This window comes from Mercenaria mercenaria, chromosome 17 (assembly GCF_021730395.1).
Source record: "Mercenaria mercenaria strain notata chromosome 17, MADL_Memer_1, whole genome shotgun sequence".
NCBI lineage: Eukaryota > Metazoa > Mollusca > Bivalvia > Venerida > Veneridae > Mercenaria > Mercenaria mercenaria.
The window spans coordinates 42,550,398-42,570,980 of NC_069377.1; the positions used below are offsets into that span (position 1 = coordinate 42,550,398).

At 35.1% G+C, this 20,583-nt stretch overlaps 2 protein-coding genes across 2 annotated transcripts in view; one reads left to right on the forward strand and one right to left on the reverse strand.

The window, feature by feature from the left end:
* Window positions 1-14,853, reverse strand: part of LOC123536686 (retinol dehydrogenase 7-like) — a 28,195-nt gene extending 13,342 nt beyond the window's left edge. Inside the window, exons 1-5 of the mRNA XM_045320042.2 lie at window positions 14,445-14,853; window positions 11,367-11,493; window positions 5,481-5,566; window positions 2,481-2,663; window positions 1,241-1,378 (exon numbers count right to left, since the gene is read on the reverse strand). Of these exons, the coding sequence (XP_045175977.1) occupies window positions 1,241-1,378; window positions 2,481-2,663; window positions 5,481-5,566; window positions 11,367-11,493; window positions 14,445-14,775 (865 nt within the window). The 5' untranslated portion in view covers window positions 14,776-14,853. The remainder of the gene's footprint in view (window positions 1-1,240; window positions 1,379-2,480; window positions 2,664-5,480; window positions 5,567-11,366; window positions 11,494-14,444) is intronic.
* Window positions 14,854-14,896: 43 nt separating this feature from the next.
* LOC123535765 (ER membrane protein complex subunit 10-like) overlaps window positions 14,897-20,583 on the forward strand; it is a 43,002-nt gene continuing 37,315 nt past the window's right edge. The window contains exon 1 of the mRNA XM_053528033.1: window positions 14,897-15,000. Coding sequence (XP_053384008.1) covers window positions 14,935-15,000 — 66 coding nt within the window. The 5' untranslated portion in view covers window positions 14,897-14,934. The remainder of the gene's footprint in view (window positions 15,001-20,583) is intronic.

The following is a 20,583-nucleotide window of genomic DNA, read 5'->3' on the forward strand; positions in this document are numbered from 1 at the left end:
ACATTCATGCTAAATATAGACAAGGTTCCTTTATGCATGTCAAATTTATGGACTGAACAAGATCTGACATGACCTTTGAACTCCAAGTGTGACCTTGACCTTTGAGATAGGAACCTGGAGTTTGTGCACGAAACTTAGTCTTATTGAGGGTAATATTCATGCCAAATATAAACAAGATTGCCAAATGCATTTCAAAACTATTGTCTGGACAAAAAAAAAACAGATGAAAGCACACACTAATGCACATAACAAAACAGCCATTCTGAATACTATGTCTTCACTCTCTGCAAGCGGGCTCGATCACAACTGGTTTTATCTGCAGATGGTCTTTGTGCATACTAAAATAATAACATGAGGCCTAAAAGGGCTTAACTTGCTCACCTGAGGAGGGAGGACCATAACCTTTAGACTTTGCTTCAAATGTGGTGAACATTACTTTCATTTAAAGGTTTTTCTATTTTTTAATCATTTAATGTGACAACCCCTAAAGCTGTCGAGCAGAACCATGTGTGAGGTCAATACAAGAATACTACAGACCAAGTATTGTGAAGATCTATAAAGTGGCTCACGAAGAGAAATTGTTGGCCCATAAAAGAGGCCAAAGGGACCATTTGAACAAAATCACAAGGATGCAACAAAGACCCATCAATTAGTTCATAAGTTGTTCCAAATATATTTCTACTTTTACCTCTGGCAGTTCCTAAAAGGGGCCAAGTGGATCCAATTGAATAAACTTGAGGCAGAACCTTAAAAGGATGCCAGAGTCCAAGTTTGGTGAAGATCTTTAAAGTTGTGAAGATCTTTAAGTTGTGAAGCTCTTTAAAGTTGTTCATGTTAAGTTGTCTGCCTTGTCAGGCAGATAATTTAAACAAAACAGAACAATTTGAACAAACTTGATAGAAGTTCATACCAGGAGGCTACAGACCAAGTTAGGTGTAATCCTGACCAGTAGTTTCAGAGGAGGAAATGTTTAAGTAAAAATGCTGCTGCAGGAAGATGGACGAATGATGATGTACGCCTGACCATTCATCTATGCTAATAGGTCACCCTGAACAAAGTTACAAATGTTTAAATTGTAAGTACAAGTAGTGGTCTTTAATATCTATTTACTGACGGACTTTAAGGATAGATCTGACAGTACCAAACAGGACAAATTTTGTTCTTTTCCTGCCTTGAGACCGAATTAGTTCTTTTACCTGGCAAATCTTTACTTACAGATGATACAAAAAAGTTTACTCACTAGTGGAATAGCCTGTTGGCTCTATGATGGTGACTTTAACATTCCATTTCTTCATTTCCTGTCTAAGGGTATCAGAAAATGCAACCAGACCATGTTTGGATATACCATAAGCACCATTTCCTTCCATTGAGATTCTACCTGAAAATCCCAGAGAACATAATGTATCTATTCACAATCATTTTTTACACAGAAATACCTGTATAAAAATGAAAATAATATTACAATAAATGTATTTGTGCCATATTTTCATACTGCAGATTCATGTCATCTCCCCTGTGCCATATGGACAAAATGAACATACTGCAAATTTGTATCAACCTCTGTGCCATATTGAAATCTGGCAGATTTATGTCATCCTCTCTATGCCAAATGAAACAGGAGCTGTTTGTAAACAGGTATGCCTGCTATACTGACCTGTCCCACTTTCCCATGATCACTATGACCTTTTATCTTTGACCGACTGTCCCCAAAAGCAATAGAGACTGGCAATCAACCTATGAAGTTTGAAGACAGTAGGCCAAAGGGTTCCTAAGAAGGAACCATTTCCAGTTGTATGTTAACCCTATGTTTGAACTACTGACCCCCAAACACATGGAGGGTCATTTACTGACCACAGGCAATCATCCTGAAAAGTTTGATGACTGTAAGCCAAAGCATTCTTTAGTTACTGAGTAAAGGTGTTTTCACTCTCAAAGTTACTATACAAACTTCACTTTTGACCCACTGACAATCAAGTTACGAAGTTTGACAACTGTTAGGAAAAACATTCTTTACTTATTGAGTGAAGCGCTTTAAATTTTGGTAAGTTTGGCAACTGTAGGCTAAAATGTTCTAGATTTATTCAGCAAAAACAATATTCAGTTTCAAGGTCAATGTGATCCTGACCTTTGACTTACTGAACCGTACAATAAGGGTCATTTACTGACCACAGGCAATCATTCTATAAAGTTTGATGTCTATAGGCCAAAGTAGTCTTTATCTATTGAGGGGAAACCAATTTCAGTTTTGAAATTTCTATGACCTTGACCTTTGTCTGATCCGCAAAACAATAGGGTCCATCTACTGACCACAGGCTATCATCATATGAAGTTTGAAGACTACAGGTCAAAGCAGTTTTCACTTGCTGAGTAGAAACCATTCACTGTTACCTTGACCTTTGGACCATTAAACACAAGGCAAGCATCCTATGAAGTTTGACTATTTCATGTGCAAAATAAATTCTGCAACAGTTGGCACTTACCTAGAACACTGGAAACATTAACTATTCTTCCCTTGGCTTTACGTATCAGTGGCAACAAGGATTTGGTCATACGTATAGCACCGAACAGATTTACGTCAATAACCTTCTTGATAATTGGTTCCGACATCATCTCCAGTTCAGAAAAATACCAGATACCTGCATTGTTCACCAAGCCCCAGAGTCCTGAAAGACACATGACACATTGTAAATTAGGTATATCCATGGTGGTTTTATTCTTGCTAATATTTATAACAGAGCAACACGGGAATGAGAAATGAGCCGCACCATGAACCAACAGTGGCTTTGCGACCAGCATGGATCCAGACCAGCCTGCGCATCCATGCAGTCTGGTCAGGATCCATGCTGTTCTCTTTCAAAGCCTATAGCAATTAGAGAAACCGTTAGCGTACAGCATGGATTCCGACCGGACTGCGCAAATGCGCATGCTGGTCTGGATCCGTGCTGGTCGCAAAGCCACTTTGTCATGGTGTGGCTGAAATTGTTTTTAGAAAATCAATAGTGGTTGAAGGATACAGACACAGATTTCATGAATTCTATCAGGTAAGTAAGACATGCATGGAATAAACTGCTCCCTGCCACTTGCCTGGAACCCAACACCATGCCTTACATAAACATCAATACAGGAAAAATTATACCACAAGTCAGTTTAACCCTGTGGTGTAGTGGCTAGAAGGTTTGACTACAGTGCTTTTGACTGCTGTTAAATTCCCAGTTGTAACTGATGTTGTGAGTAGTGTCCAGTGTTGGGGGATTTCTCAATGTGTACTGTTTCCAGCAATTCAGGCCTAGAATGGAGGAAGGTAAATCACACATGCTGTGGGCTCAGCTGACATTAAGTTCTTACATCAATTGTACATGTAAGTTGGTACTTTTGACACCTTAATGATAAATACCAGAAATAAAGTTAGAGCAATGTTACCTTGACCTTTTAGCAACTGACCCCAAAATCAATAGAGATCTTCCTTAAGTGGTACTTAGTCGTTTTGTTTGAAAGCTGTAACTGTTCAACTTCTGTCTTAATAGTCCATAAACTATTTTTTGTCTTCAGGCCACTGTGACCATGACCTTTGACCCCATAAACAATAGGGTTCCTATTCAAGTTGGGCTTAGTATTCTGTCAAGTTTGAAAGCTGTAGCTATTATATTTTCTGACTAAAGAGCCCTGAAAGAGAAAAGTTTGGCTGAAGGTCCGACAAACAACAACAATCCATATAATGTCCCTCGTTTCAAAACAGGCATATAACAAGAGCTGTCACAAGTGACAGCACGCTCGACTATTTTGATGGATAGTGAAATAGGGCACATCTGATGAAGCTGGAGCTATCATTGTTGTAATAGATATTGGACAATAGTTTAAATTTGAGTCCATGTATTCAGTTAATTATAACAGAAACGACTGAAAGTGTATAAAACTAGAGCTATCACCAAAGGTGATGATTGTACCCCCCCCCCCCCCCCCCCCCCCCCGCATGCACTGACACAGTACATTGCAGTTTGACACACACAAGATTGCATAATTATGTGGACTGTATGTATATAGACTGTATGTATACAGTATAGTAACAAAAAACAAAGTCCCATAACTATGCAGAATATTTATCTAAAAGAATGTAACATGCACCATGCACAACTACGGTTGGTACTGATTACTTGTGTGAAGTTTCATTAAATTGTGAGTAAGGGTTTGGTAGATTAGGCACGCACAAGATTGCATATGCAGACTGTATGTACATAGTATGTTAACAAGAAACAAAGTCCCATAACTCTGCATTTTTTGTCGCTGAAAGAACCTAACATGACCCATGCACAACTACTGTTGTTACTGATCACTTGTGTGAAGTTTCGTTAAATTGTGTCAAGGGGATGAGGAGAAATGGTGCACACAAGATTGTGTCTATGTATATAGTATAGTAACAAAAAAACAAAGTCCCATAACTCTGTAAAAAAAATTTCTGAAAGAACCTAACATGCCCCATGCACAACTACTGTTGTTACTGATCACTTGTGTGAAGTTTCATTAAATTCTGTCAAGGGGATGAGGAGAGATGGTGCGCACAAGATTGTGTCTATGTATATATAGTATAGTAACAAAAAAACAAAGTCCCATAACTCTGCAATTTTTTTTCTAAAAGAATCTAACATGCCCCATGCACAACTACTGTTGGTACTGATCACTTGTGTGAAGTTTCATTAAATTCTGTCAAGGGGATGAGGAGAGATGGTGCGCACAAGATTGTGTCTATGTATATATAGTATAGTAACAAAAAAACAAAGTCCCATAACTCTGCAAATTTTTTTTCTAAAAGAACCTAACATGCCCCATGCACAACTACTGTTGGTACTGATCACTTGTGTGAAGTTTCATTAAATTCTGTCAAGGGGATAAGGAGAGATGGTGCGCACAAAATTGCGTCTACGGACAGACGGCCAGACGGACAGACAAACAGACGGACAGACAGACAGACAACCTGAAACCAGTATACCCCCCCTTACAACTTTGTTGTCGGGGGGTACAAATATTAACCAAGTATAAAAGGGGCATAATTCTTGGAATACTTCTACAAGAGTTGCACCATGTGTAAAATCATGTGGCCAATAATGTGGTACAACTATTTCAAGTTTAAATCAAATCCATTTAGATTAGAAAACTGTGATAGAGCAAAAGTCTGAGTCAAATCTATATAGTAAGAACAGAGATAGAGTGAAAGTGCACCAAAACTTACTTTAACCTGAAATTCCAAGTACAAAATGGAGATAATTCATGAAATATTGGTGCATGTGCAATATGATGTAGATGATGATGAGTAATAACTAATTTAAATATGAAGCAAATCCATCTTGTAATAACAGAGATAAAGTGGAAGTGCATCAAAACTTCAACCAAGGTGTGGATGTGGATGCCAATGCTGGGTTGAGTAGGATAGCTTTCCACATACGTGTATAGTTGAGCTAAAAACTGACTGCAAATGTCGAGCTTACCTTGATCTCCTACTTGTAAAGTTACCACTTCAACAGCTGCTGAGATTTCTTTCTCATTAGTTACGTCTAACTGTAAAATATGCACTCTGAAAGTAAATAAAACTCAGATTAATATACTATTATCCTGAAAAGGCTGTTTGTACAGTTTCCTGATATTTGGCTGGACAGTTGAGTTTGTTTTCCTTGCCAATTTTGTGGAAATTTGTGAGTGGCCCTTCAGGAGGGGGGAAACTGTGTCATAATGTGGTTATTACTTTGTCCCCTATATCATAAACTCTAGCACTTTTACAGACATCCATTTTTTTCAATACTTAATATAAAATTTCCTGACAAATCATCAAGTTCAAACATTTATTTCTAAAAATGTTTTAGGACATTAAAACCAGATATTAACCATACTTATCATTCACATCATAATTTATTTTTATACAGTTATTATAGAACTATTAAATTTCCTTTTAAATTGTACTGCATTGTGTTTCAAGTACAATTGTATAACGAAACAAGAGGACCATGATGGTCCTGAATCGCTCACCTGTCCCCACATGACCCAGTTTTAAACCGAGTATGATGTCGTTTTTTTCTATTATTTGATATTGTGACCTAGTTTTTGAGCTCATGTGACCCAGTGTTGAATCTGATCTAGATATCATCAAGATAAAAATTCTAACCAATTTTCATGAAGATCCACTGAAAAATATGGCCTCTAGAGAGGTCACAAGATTTTTTATTATTTGACCTACTGACTTAGTTATTGAAGGCACGTGACCCAGTTTCGAACAAGACCTAGATATCATCAAGGTGAACATTCTGACCAGTTTTCATGAAGATCCATTCAAAAGTATGGCCTCTAGAGAGGTCACAAGGTTTTTCTATTTTTAGACCTACTGACCTAGTTTTTGACCGCAGTTGACCCAGTTTCAAACCTGACCTAGATATCATCAAGATGAACATTCAGACCAATTTTCATATAGTTCCCATGAAAAATATGGCCTCTAGAGAGGTCACAAGGCTTTTTAGTTATTTGACCTACTGACCTAGTTATTAAAAACACGTGACCAAGTTTCGAACAAGACCTAGATATCATCAAGGTGAACATTCTGACTTATTTTCATGAAGATCCGTTGAAAAGTATGGCCTCTAGAGAGGTCACAAGGTTTTTCTATTTTTAGACCTACTGACCTAGTTTTTGACCGCAGTTGAACAAGTTTCGAACTTGACCTAGATATCATCAAGATAAAAATTCTGACCAATTTCATACAGATCCCATGAAAAATATGGCCTCTAGAAAGGTCACAAGGTTTTTTTGTTATTTGACCTACTGACCTAGTTATTGAAGGCACGTGACCCAGTTTCGAAACTGACCTAGATATCATCAAGGTGAACATTCTGACCAATTTTCATGAAGATCCATTCACAAGTATGGCCTCTAGAGAGGTCACAAGGTTTTTCTATTTTAGACCTACTGACCTAGTTTTTGACCGCAGTTGACCCAGTTTCGAACTTGACCTAGATATCATCAAGATGAACATTCTGACCAACTTTCATACAGATCCCATGAAAAATATGGCCTCTAGAGAGGTCACAATGTTTTTTTATTATTTGACATACTGACCTAGTTTTTGATGGCACGTGACCCAGTTTAGAACTTGACCTAGATATCATCAAGATGAACATTCTGAATAACTTTCGTGAAGATCCCATGAAAAATATGGCCTCTAGAGAGGTCACAAGGTTTTTTTATTATTTGACCTACTGACCTACTTTTTGTCCGCAGTTGACCCAGTTTCGAACTTGACCTAGATATCATCAAGATGAACATTCTGACCAACTTTCATACAGATCCCATGAAAAATATGGCCTCTAGAGAGGTCACAAGGTTTTTTTATTATTTGACCTACTGACCTAGTTTTTGATCGCAGTTGACCCAGTTTCGAACTTGACCTAGATATCATCAAGATAAACATTCTGACCAACTTTCATACAGATCCCATGAAAAATATGGCCTCTAGAGAGGTCACAAGGTTTTTTTATTATTTGACCTACTGACCTAGTTTTTGATCGCAGTTGACCCAGTTTCGAACTTGACCTAGATATCATCAAGATAAACATTCTGACCAACTTTCATAAAGATCCCATGAAAAATGTGACCTCTAGAGTGGTCACAAGCAAAAGTTTACGCACGCACGGACGCACGCACGCACGGACAACGGACGACGGACGCTGCGTGATCACAAAAGCTCACATTGTCACTTTGTGACATGTGAGCTAAAAAAAAAAGAGGCACAAAGTCTTGGTATATGGTAAAATCAAATATAGCTTCCTTATGAAAGGAGACAAGATGTTTCAGAAGCAAGTTTAATCCTATAATTTAAACAAGAGCACCGCCTTGCGCGTCTTGATGCTCATCTGATTTTTTTGTATAATAGAAAAATTGTCCTACCCATGATTTTCTAAGTCCAAAAAGGGCCACAATTCTTGCAAAAAGCATGATGGAGTTATGTTTCTTCATGTACAGAGTCAGCTTATGATGGTGAACAACTGTTGCAAGTTTCAAAGCAATGGCTTTGTTAGTTTAGAAGAAAAGTTTACCTAAACATAAAACTTAACCAATAAATCTGATATTTTCTAAGTCCAAAAGGGGCCATAATTGTTGCAAAAAGCAGGACAGAGTTATGTTTCTTGCTGTACAGGGTCAGCTTATGATGGTGAACAACTGTTGCAAGTTTTAAAGCAATAGCTTTGATACTTTATGAGAAAAGCTGACGTAAACATAAAACTTAACCAAGAAATCTGATCTTTTCTAAGTCCAAAAGGAGCCATAATTCTTGCAAAAAGCAGGACAGAGTTAAGTTTCTTGCTGTACAGTGTCAGCTATTGATGGTGAACAAGTGTTGCAAGCTTCAAAGCAATACCTTTGATAGTTTAGGAGAAAAGCTGACCTAAACATAAAACTTAACCAGGCAACGCCAACGCCAATCAAGTGATGACAATAACTCATCATTTTTTTTCCAAAAATCAGATGAGCTAAAAAACCCAGTGTATTCTGTATTCATAATGTTATATCTCATGTAGTTTAATATATAAGGAAACAAAGAATAATTATGGGTGCTTTTTATATTCTTGGAAAACTTCTTAAACCTCTAGATAAAATTCATTGGCAAACACTACATCGTTTTCTTGATTATGCTATCATTTACCTTTTATCCCAATTTGAAACTTCTTCCTCATTTCTGTCATGTTAAATTTTGTTTTATTTTGGAACACTTTTATCACATTAAGCCATATGAAACACAATAAATACATTTCTGCTTAAGTTGCCCCTTGCTAGGAGTGATGGTCACATCTGCTTCACTCAGTTGTGTTTAAGAGGTTTAACAGATTCCAGTGTGTAAGCCATGGGACTGACTGCACGTCATACTTCTGTAAGCTTATTCCAATGTCTGTGTACATTTTGTTAAATGGAATAAACTCATCCTTTATATCTGCAGTTTTATTTACTACAGGGGGCAAATGGTGGTTGTTAGCAGGTCTGGAACCAACGCAAGTGATCCGGGTTCAATACTTAGTCAAAACAAAGAGCCGATATCCCAACTGATGTTCAGTGCAGGGTGATTTACTTACAGGGATACTGTTTCCAGCAGTCAGGCCTAGGATTTTGTTGAAAATGAGAAGCCTGAAAACCTATTTTATAAAGATGTCCTTTTTCCAGTAGAGCGATATAGGAAAATTCTGACAGTCTAAAGTCTGAAATCAGGACCAGTGTTCCATTGACACATGGGTGGTTTTCAAAATAATGAAGCAAAAGTGTGACATAGAGGTTGAAAATTCAAACCTATTTCTTATAGAGGTCACCTATTTTATATGATAGCAAATACTTCAGATTTCAAGAAAATAGCTTTGGGAAAGTGTTGAGAAATACCAGTCAGAAAATATTTCAGCCTTTAATTCGAAAGTTTGGTGAATTTCCAGTAAAATGGGTGATAAATGCTGTAATGTTTTATGACAAGGAAATATGTATAACAGTAATTTTTTCAACATATATGATACGTAATAGGTATATGTGCGTTGTTTGAAACTTAATTTATCAAATATTTGTGGACATTGGTTTTTAAAATCACCATTTCTGCATAAATATGATATGAAAATAAAATTCTACCTAGAAAAGTTACTGCTCAATGAAAAATAATTAACATATTATTATAAAACCTACTTTTTTCTCGCAGTTTGCATGTTCATCAACCGCATGCCAAATTTCAAAAATGTACTGTAATAATAATTTCTAAAATTGTCATCTCAAAACTGAGTTATTTTACAGGTGCACAGGGGACACATATTTGAAAATCATTGTTGCATTCCTTTATTATTAGTTTTCTGTTTATTAAAAGACTATTGGTGATCAACTTAAAACAAATCCTTTCAAACAAATAGTGTATTCCACAAAATAACTACAAAACTGAAAATTTTCGCAACAAAACATGAAAATTCAGCAGCATGTAATGTTTTAAATGAAAAATAAGTGACTTTAAACATAACTAATACATTGAAATCACTTAGTTTACATGCAATGCTTATTCAAAGTATAAAAATGATAAAATGTCATGCATGGTAAAATGGAATGGTAAAATACATGCATACTTTATAATGTTACTGAGAAGATGCACAGGGGACAAATTGCACCCAAAAATATATTTATAGAATATGTTCATATTTAAGTAAAATTCTTTCAACTACATAATATTCACTAGTGAACATTAACATATGTAGGCAAACTTGACAGCTTAAGAAGCAATAAAGTTGATATTTCCATTTTTTAACTTGAAAATTGGCAACTACAGCAAAATTGCAAACAATGAATTTTAAATTGTCCAGGGTTTCTTTTGTAATGCTAAATTATCAAGTAATGCCTAAATTTTGTGTACACATTGCTTAGAATATAGAACTGCCACCATATATTACAGTAATGATAAGTTAATTGATGAATGTGAAAAAAGGGTGCACAGGGGACATCACTTTTGGCTTTTTGAATGTTAAACAGTCCTTTATATGTGAAGTTGAAAGCTGTTTTTGTATCCACTGTAACTCCGTTTCAAAGAAGATAAAGTAAAAACCCACTTTATTTAAAGAATGAAAGAAATCTGACGCTTAACTACTGAAAAGGTGCACAGGAGACATTTTTGGGTGTATAGACATTCATCAACATTCTGAGGAAGTTGATTCATTAAACAAAAAAATCATATCGTGTCTTCAAAGCTTAAAGGATTAAGATCTTAGGAAAACATTAGGACTTAAGACAAGTAATGGGGTTGTGAAATTGTAGAGTTCAACATTTAAATTTAGTATTTCTTTCACTATTTTTTGTGAAGGGGGTTCAATCATAAGATGTGAAATATTGGTTAGAATAAGATGCTGTTTATGAAAAAAAGTAGTTTGCTTTTAATGTGGGGAGTTTAAGTTTTATGAAAAATCAAAGCTGTAATAATAAAGCTTGGTTTGAAAACAATAAAACACTGTTGAAAACTAGCCTTCATGTAAAATGTCACACTTTTTTTGGTGCACAGGGGACACAATTAGCTATATAATTCAATATAACTTTAAAACTGCTTGAGCCATTTAGCTGAAATTGCACACATTTATTGACTACATTGATCTGGATATAATAAACCCCAAAACACTTTCTAAAACTGAACTGAATTAAAATAGGGTGAGAGAGAAGAAAAATCTTCATTATTTTGAAAACCACCCACATGCCACAGGCTTGACTGCGAGAGATACATATGACAACTGCTATGGCCTAAACTTGATGCTAGTGAGTTAAATTTGGCATCTGTAGTGAATTTATAAGACCTGTTCTAAGTTTAGATTTATTAAGTTTGATTTAATTACCTGTTTGAACAATTGTGCCTTATGGCTGCAGCACCAGTACCATCTTTATCAAGACATCCAGCAAACACTTTCATACCTATACTGTCTAGCTTCTTCACCAGGGCCAGACCAAACCCAGAGTCACATCCTGCACAACAAATAATACCAACAATTTAAACAGATTTTGAGAAGTGTACAAGACATTTCTTTACCTGATTAAAATTCTACTAAATATTTGTATTTAAATTGTCATTTCCATGTTCAGTATTCAAACATTTATGTATATATTATGCATTTCTTGTTTTTAGACTGCTCTTGAAGAGCAAGGAAGAGCTAAAAAAATCTTCAAAAACATTTTTTTTTAAGCTTTCAAAGCTGTCTTTTTTAAAATAAATAAATAAATAAGTCTTCAGGGCTTAACATCCTTGCTATCAATTAACCCTTACCCTGCTAAATTTCTATAATGAACTTGTCCATTAACTGATAAAAGGGGTGCTTACCAAAAAGATACTGTCTGAATACCGAACAGTGTAGATCTTGAATCAATCGTTTCCAGCATGATAAGGGTTAACAACATGTGCATATATGGAATGTGAGAGACAGTATGACATATCAAAATTCTACAATATTCTGTTTGAACTAAGATTATTTGAAGAATATCCCAATGTTGTCAGTGGTGTCACAAATGTTTGTCAACACTTCACAATTGATCAAGACAGTACTGCCTGTTTTGTAGTGTACACATTCACAACACCATCAGTCAAATTAATATAATTGGTTATTTAAATTAAAAGAGCTTTGTATTCCTTACACAGTGCCTAACATATAAATGATTTAATCTTCTTCAACTCCTTATGTCAGCATCTTGCTGGATTTGAATATTTACACACAATAAAGAATAAATTTCACCATCAATGTATGTAATAACAAGGTAGTGGGACTGGGCACTCCAGGTGTTGCCTACTGTGAGAAATGACAGAGGATATCGTCACAACAGTCATGCCAATAACTCACCTTATTTGCAAGATCATGCGTGGAAAGTTGTGCAAGTATTTTTGTTCCATACAATTAAACAAACTGTATACATGTATACTTAAGTTTTTCCTGCTTATCAGATCTCCATAATACCTATCATTTGACAATTTGTAGCATGCCACTCTTAGATATATATTAATATTATTAACCTGCAATTTCATTGAATAACTTATGTGCAATTTATTGAATTTCAAACATAACAAAATTAAGGTTTTATAAATAATTATGGCATGTAATTGTATGTGTATGTTTTCTGTCACTTCTTTTCATTTCCTTGTTCAGCAATTATTTAATTAATCCATTCATTTATTTATTTATTCATTCATCAGTTTTACTAAAAAACTGTATGAATCTGTAAGTTTTACCCTTTCTGTGAGGATGCTTTAATATCTTTTTAATGTCTGATGTTCTCAATACTTAAAGAATGAAGGTTATGCCAACACAGCAGTCATTTAACTGTAATATACCTTAAGCTAAAGACAGAAATGCTGCTGACACACCCCTCATGCAGATAAAGATAAGATACTAATTGGCACAACTGTTGTACGAATAAGAAAAACAATTAGCATGACCATAGTACCGATAGACACTTCCTAAAGAAATATTCCCGGGTCTTAAAAATGTTGAACTAATAAATATTCTCTTTAAAAGATAGTGTTTGAAACAGGAAATGTTTTCAGTCTATATTAATTCTATAAATGCATCGATATATATGTTTATCTGTTAAAGTAAAATTTATATACTGTTGGAATTTTTATTGCTGTTGTTACTAATTTGTTGTTGTTTGTGATATAAATCTTGTACCAGCACCAACATTGTGCTTTGTACTTGTAGTGAGCTGTGATCATGAGATTTATCAGTAAGATTAAATTATATAGATCTATCAAACAAATCAAATGAGACTTGCTTCAATTGAAATGGTGAGTTGATCTAAGTATTTAACAAAGTTACATTCTTTGAAATGAAATGGCAATGAATTGCCTTTATTCCTAGATGCTGGGAGCAAATGACATCAAAATTATTGACAACTATTAATGGAAAGGACTCCCTATATGTGGAAAGTACTACAATCAATGAGTATTTCTGCAGAAAAGAACAAAATATCCTTCAAGATCAGGCTTTCCCTTCAGAAAGCAGGGGTGTAAAATATTTTCCCACCACTCGTCCTGCTGGACTAGTAGCCAATAAAATCTACTTGCCCATAGTGAACAGTCACTGCTCCAATAAAATTACAACTATCATAATCATGACTTCTTTTCAATTATAATGTCATGAAGGAAATATTATGAACCAGAAACAAACAGCAAATATAACACACAGAAGACAAATAATATTTTCTTGTTCACTATGTTTCCTTTTAGTTTAAACATACTTCATTTTTGCTTGAATTTCTTTTTCTCGGCAAGACGTTTATCTTTTTCTTTCTCCTGTTTTTCATCATTTTCACCACCCGGTTGCTTTCCAAATAAACTACGGATGTTTGTTTGGACATTAAAGTCATGATTTGACTAGTACGGGAAAACAAATGGTGATGATAACATCAGCTTGCATGAAATGTTTTATTTTGACTGACTTATGTTAAGGTACATGTTTTTACTGTAATAACTGCATTGATAATAATAATTAACATAGTCTAGCATTCACAGGTCTGTTAATCATTATCGTTGTGTGACTGAATTTTAAAGCGTCTACTCTACCGCTCAAAGATAGTTATCATTTTTCGCAAGGTAACTCGGAACATTTTTGATGAATTTTGGTAAAGTTATGGCATAAAAGGCATAGCGAGGTCCACTCATCCTATCCAAGACTTGAACTTGCCAATGCCAGCGGGCGAGTGGAATCTATAGGCTTTATTTCTGACACGACATTACATTTCATTTATTAGGTAAAATACATTTGGGAAATAATTTGTCTTTATTTCAAGTGAGACATTCGAGCCAATCCGACAGTGTCTTGATTACCAGATTACCTCTTATCACAGATTACATTTTCCAACCAAACTGGCAGCACCTAATTTCGTATCAAAAAGCAGTGTAGCATCCATAAATAAATGGTAATACACACCTGTGATCAGTACAGCTTTATCAACTGCTGGTAAATGACTGGCTGGCAGAATGGAATAGATCAGCAAGCATCCAAAAGCAAAACAGCCAACTCCAAATGGCCCTTTCACAAAAAACTGACATAACGGTTCGCCAAGGAAAAGCACTGCTAAACTCAAAACTGAACGAAATCCAAATCGAAATTCATTTGTCAGAAATTTTGACAGGACTGCCATAGCAAAAACAACTGTGACACTCGTGTACAGGACCGAATAAAGAATGACATCGTCTTCTGGAATATCATTATCATCAACTACAAAGTTCATCGTTGGCAGATGTTGGAATGGAAACATACTGCAGAGAAATTCAAGACTATTATTGAAAATCTATCCGATTAGCAGCATGTTAGCCACCATTTTAAGGCTGCGATCTCGAAGTGCAACAAGACTTTCTATTGGCTGACAGAGAAGCAGCATCTGAAAAATAATTTTTGATTGGACAACAAACTCAAGATGGCTGCGCCCATGATGAAGAATTTGGCAGCCTATTTATTCCTTCTTTTTTCAATTACCTCATGCGTAAGGATAAAGCTTTATTTGATTATTTACAAAAGAAATATGTGTCTGACCATATGAGCTACTTATATTTTGATTTAAGAATCATTTTTTTATTATAAGTATTCGTTCTCAATATTGTTCGTACCTAAATTAGTATTTGACACGTTCTCCATAATATCAACATTATAAAATAAATCTTGTACTCTGGTATTTCCATAAAAGGGATGGGGGGTTTGGCGAGGTTAACTGATATAGCGACAGTGTACAATAATATGAACTTAGGTGCTACCTAGACGGCAGAGCTCCCTTAAAAAATCACCAGTGCCCCTTGAAAACTAATGGAGTGCTGCTGGAATGATCTGGAATTATGGATCCGTTTTAGAAAGTTTATGTTCTTTAAGATCTATTAACATTTTCATGAATAAATGATAATTCATGATTTCTGAATGAATGTCTTAGAATGCATTAAGATTAAATCTTGACATGCGAAAACTCTACAAATATGCTATATACGAACTAAAGAAAGTTACAGTTCTTTTTAGAAAGAAGAATGTGTCCAACTTTAAGGCAAAATACTGCTATGATAGACCTCTGGTATGGGAGAATGAAAATCATTTACATGTACAAAGCTTGTTTAAAAACCAAAAGACTAGCCATCTTTAAAAGTTAATGATGAGAATTTTACCCAGTGAAAATCACTTTTTGCCGAAATTCTCGAAAACTCCTGTTTTATTTACTGAACTGCGAAGTTAACAGTCTATGACATTTTTATGGTAAATGTTTTAGCACAACTGGTATAGAGTAGGAATGTTAATTACTAGTAGGAGCCTTTTTGATGTTTATTGATAATTCATAGTCAGTAGTTTTTTTACTAGTAATAAACTCTGGTCAGTGATTTTTAAGCTTTTGGATGAAAAATATGTTAACAGGGAGAAGAGCATTTTGTGCTTTTCACAGTTCAATGCCCAGTAAATTTTGATCCAAAAACCTTTTTTAAAAAAAAAAAGTTTTATCTACTGACTACTGTACAGACAGTACCATACTACATTGGAACCTGACATCACTAACAAAACACTTGTTAAATTTCACATGAATGACCTTATTTTTTACAATACTTTCAAAACCCATAATAAATAAAGAAAAAAACTGAAATAAAAAAGAAATTAAAAAAAAAAAGACGCTTCTGATGAGGATCGAACTCCCGACCTTTGGACTTCAATGCGACCTCGCTAACCACTGCACCAATGTAGAAATTATGACGTCATTAACACAAATATAAGTATATATAATAAATTTCAGTTGTGGCAGCGTGAGGAAAATCGTTTCACATTGAAAATATTGTATTTTACCTTTCTTTCTTCGTAGAAAATGTATTTAGCACTAAATTCTTATTATCAGGCGCTCATTTACATTTTTATTCAACGTTCAAAGCAGTAAGCGAAACGCTTTTGTCAACCGTAAACAGCAAGCGTCTATTGACGTCTAACTGATTAATTACTATGAGCATTGCGTACTGGAAGAAACCCGAACAACACCGATTCCAAAAACTTACCACGAATTTTCAACTCGATAGTAATTAAATACACAGTTTTATTTATTTTCTTTTTCACACGTCTAACTGTAAGCGACGCTGTCGGCGCCGCTGTGCGGCGCCGGTAGCTCTGCTATTAGCAATTATTTTTGCCAGAAGATAAGCATTTAGGATATCGTACAGTTACCTGAATCAGTGGGGCACCAGAATCGGTGTATTTTGTTTAAGCATGCTCCTTGTTTGAACAGGGAGTCGCATGTCATAATAAGTTTTTGCACTGGTTGTGTAAACTTATTAACTACATCACAGCTGTCAAACTTTGCAAAATGTGATTTTAAATAAAAAGTTATGATGATTTAAAATACCCATGTGTAAAATTTCATGAATTTCTTATTACTTTTTACCACTGTTACAAAATCTCCTCCACTTCCCACACTTTTTAACCATTTGAAACAATATTTTGTATGATGTAGTTTCCAGATCTGCGGAAATTATAAATATATGGTAAAATAATATACATTACCCAGAATTAGCATATAGGGTATTCCCAAAATTTCATCTTCTTATATATATTTTTGTTGTAAAAAGTACTGTTTTACCTCCATTTGTTTCACATGTGAATGTAATTAAATCTTGTTTTTCTGCCAGAAATGGAAAGATTGCAGTTAAATACTTGCATCTCATTTGTATTCACTCAATTTGGAGAATGTAACCACAAAGAATGTCACCATCATCCACCTCTTGTACTGCTGCTTGCAAATGGAGGCTAGACTGCATGGTGGTTTTCACTGCCAGTGCTATGGTTAACCTTACTTGTTACAAATATTACAAATCCCAGTAAATATATTCATTTTCATGATAAGAAAGTATTGCTTTTATGGTAAATTTAATGTTTTGGACATACTTTTCCATTTTAATATCACTTAACCATATGGACTATGAGTACACTGATTCAGGTGACGGCATTTAGACATACCGCTTATAGTGGTCATGTTATTAAAATGGCTCTGATTTTAAATTGAAAACTAGCTTTAAAGAATGTGGATCTCTTTAAGATGGACAAGTGAATAATGTATCAAAATAAGTTCATTTTGATATATCTAACCCAAGTTTAGACAAATGCATAGGACATGAATCCTTATCCCCACCAATACTGGTAACTCCAGGCTAATACTTAGTCTTACTTTCTTACAAGTTATATTACAATGAAAGTACTATTTTACGCCCTCAACAACAAAATCTTTGTACAAATAATTTGTCACTTTGAAAAATTTGAAATATTTCACATCACTGCTGTAGAGCTACAGAAGGGGCAGTGTAGAATAACAGATAAGATTTCAAAAATATTAAATAATAATTATAAAAAGTAAACTTCGGGGATATTTTTGCTGCATCTTAATTACAACAATGTTTTACGATAACCTGCAATACTTTTTAGCTGGACTATTCGAAGAATAGTGGAGCTATCCTACTCGCCCCGGCGTCGGCGTGAGCGTACACAAGTGTTAGAGTTTGTGTACCACCACAAATATTTTCAAAGTCCATTGAGATATTGCTTTGATATTTTGCATACTTGTTAACCATCATGACCCCAGTCTGTAAAACGGAGGAGGCAACTCTGTCAAGCATTTTGACTGAAATATGGCCCCTTTTCGTTTAGAATATGCTTATTGTAATGTTAAAGTTTTACTCATAGCTTATATTATACTGTCAAGCACTGAGAATAGTCGAGCACACTGTCCACTGACAGCTCTTGTTATACATTTTCTTTGTTTAAATCTTGAAAAAAGGATAATACTAAACACTACCACTATATAGTGTAATGGCTGATGCCCTCACCGTAAAACCGTTATTTTCTGGTGGCTAATACCGGAAAACTTGAGTCATGATCTATCCTATAATGTCGATAAGGTCAATGCGGGCTTGAATAATAGCACATTTATTCATTTATTTACAGGTTGCGATCATTAGTCAATTTGCAGTTATTCTATTATCTATAGTGTTTGTATGTTCATATTTCCTAGGCTAAACTGATTTTAGGATAAAGAACATGCAATTTATAAGTGATTTTTCCTTGGTAAAATGACTCCATTAAAACAGAAAGCGATCTGTTTCTAGAAAAGGTATGTTTTAATTCTCATTCAGGGCTGGACATTGACACATGTCGAATTGTCTGGGACAAGTAGAACCTAAGTTCAGACAAGTAATGGTTGAAAGGTGGTTGTCCGATGGACAAGTCATCTTTTAGATGAGTTTTCAAATTCAGATTGGAGCTACCCACTTTTCTCTAATCTAAAATCAAAGCAAAATTCAAGTTGCCCAATTTTTTTATCTACACTTCACTAATTATCCATTATTGGCCTATTGGCACTTTACTTGAATACACTATGGCATAATTTGAGCTCCGCCTACTTCTTATACGTAAAATTTTCTCGAGAATTGTGAATGTGATTATAGTCATTGACACTGTTTTGTAAACTAATTGTTTGACAGTCAAAGGTCTAAAATCAGGACCAGTCTTTAACTGATACATGCCGCAGGCTAGACACAGAAAGATAAATATGACAACTGCTATGGCCTAGACTTGATGCTGACGAGGTAAATTTGGCAGCTGTAGTGAATTTATAGGACCTGTTCTATGTTTACATTTTCAGTGAGGGGCCTCCGTGGCCGAGTGGTTAAGGTCACTGACTTCAAATCACTTGCCCCTCATCGATGTGGGTTCGAGCTTCACTCAGGGCGTTGAATTCTTCATGTGAGGAAGCCATCCAGCTGGCTTACGGAAGGTCGGTGGTTCTACCCAGGTGCCCGCTCATGATGAAATAATGCATAGAGAGGCACCTGGGGTCTTCCTCCACCATCAAAGCTGGAAAGTCGCCATATGACCTAAAATGTGTCGGTGCGACGTTAAACACAACCAAAAAAAAAAAATTTCAGTGAATTTGTTATTTACTTTAAATCAATAGACTTAAACAAAGACAGGAAATTATATAAAAACAGTTACAAGTATATTTTGTTCCTTTTTTCGACTTGCATGTCATGGCACTAAAATCTCTCCATGTTTCCCTAAAGTTCCGGAGTCTAGAGGTCCAGAGGGCTGGCTAGAGGTCCGGTAATCAATATGAATACTGAGAATGGTATAAAGGAGACTATATTTTATCTTTTAAAACCGGGAGATGTTTTCAAATATTTGCTCTTGTATTTGATCTAAATACATTGTAAGTGACAGGAAACAAGTAGAATCTATTTAAAATTCTTTAATCCCGAGAAAAATATGATCGCAAATTCGATAAACAATAAAGAACAATTTGTATGCCGTAATTGGAAGCTGTTTTTTCGAGACTGATACATTTCAGTTTAAATATTAATTAACTTAGGTATAGTATTAAGACATGGAATGTGCTCATGGATTGTTGAATTCATTTTACTGCTTGAGTAAATAAATAACGGTGACTACCGGAAATCGCTGTTAAAATTTCATATAGATATGCCTCGAACCTGATTGAGATTAATTAACAAACAAAGAAAAACACGTAATAATAGCAACTTTATGACAAACTGATCATAACTAATACTGGCAATTACCTTATACACTAGGAATACATTACATAAAAGTACATATATACTGATAACTGGACCTCTAGACTCCGGGTCTAGAGGTCTGGTTAACGAACCCATAGCCACTTCCTTCCCTAAAACCTCGCTTAGCTGAGGGAGAAGTGACTTTTATCTAAAATCTAAGCCTAGCTTAAGCCCTTGCACATCTAAAAGATGTGTTGAACGAGGTCAGGACAAGTAAGTATCTGGTCGGGACAAGTACTTGCAGAATTTACTTGTCCAACTGGACAAGTATGAATAAAAGGTAATCGAACCCTGCAAAAATTCCATAAATTCAGTTGGCCAAAAAATAGATGAATTATTGTATCATATCTGAAAATTGAATCTCTAAACAGTAAGTGTGACATCATTTGCTCTTGGCCGGCTTCGCATTAATAAAATTCAGGATAATGGAAAATGTTACAAACAAATTGTCATCATCATAATCATTCTTTTGTTGTGTCATTGTATACGAT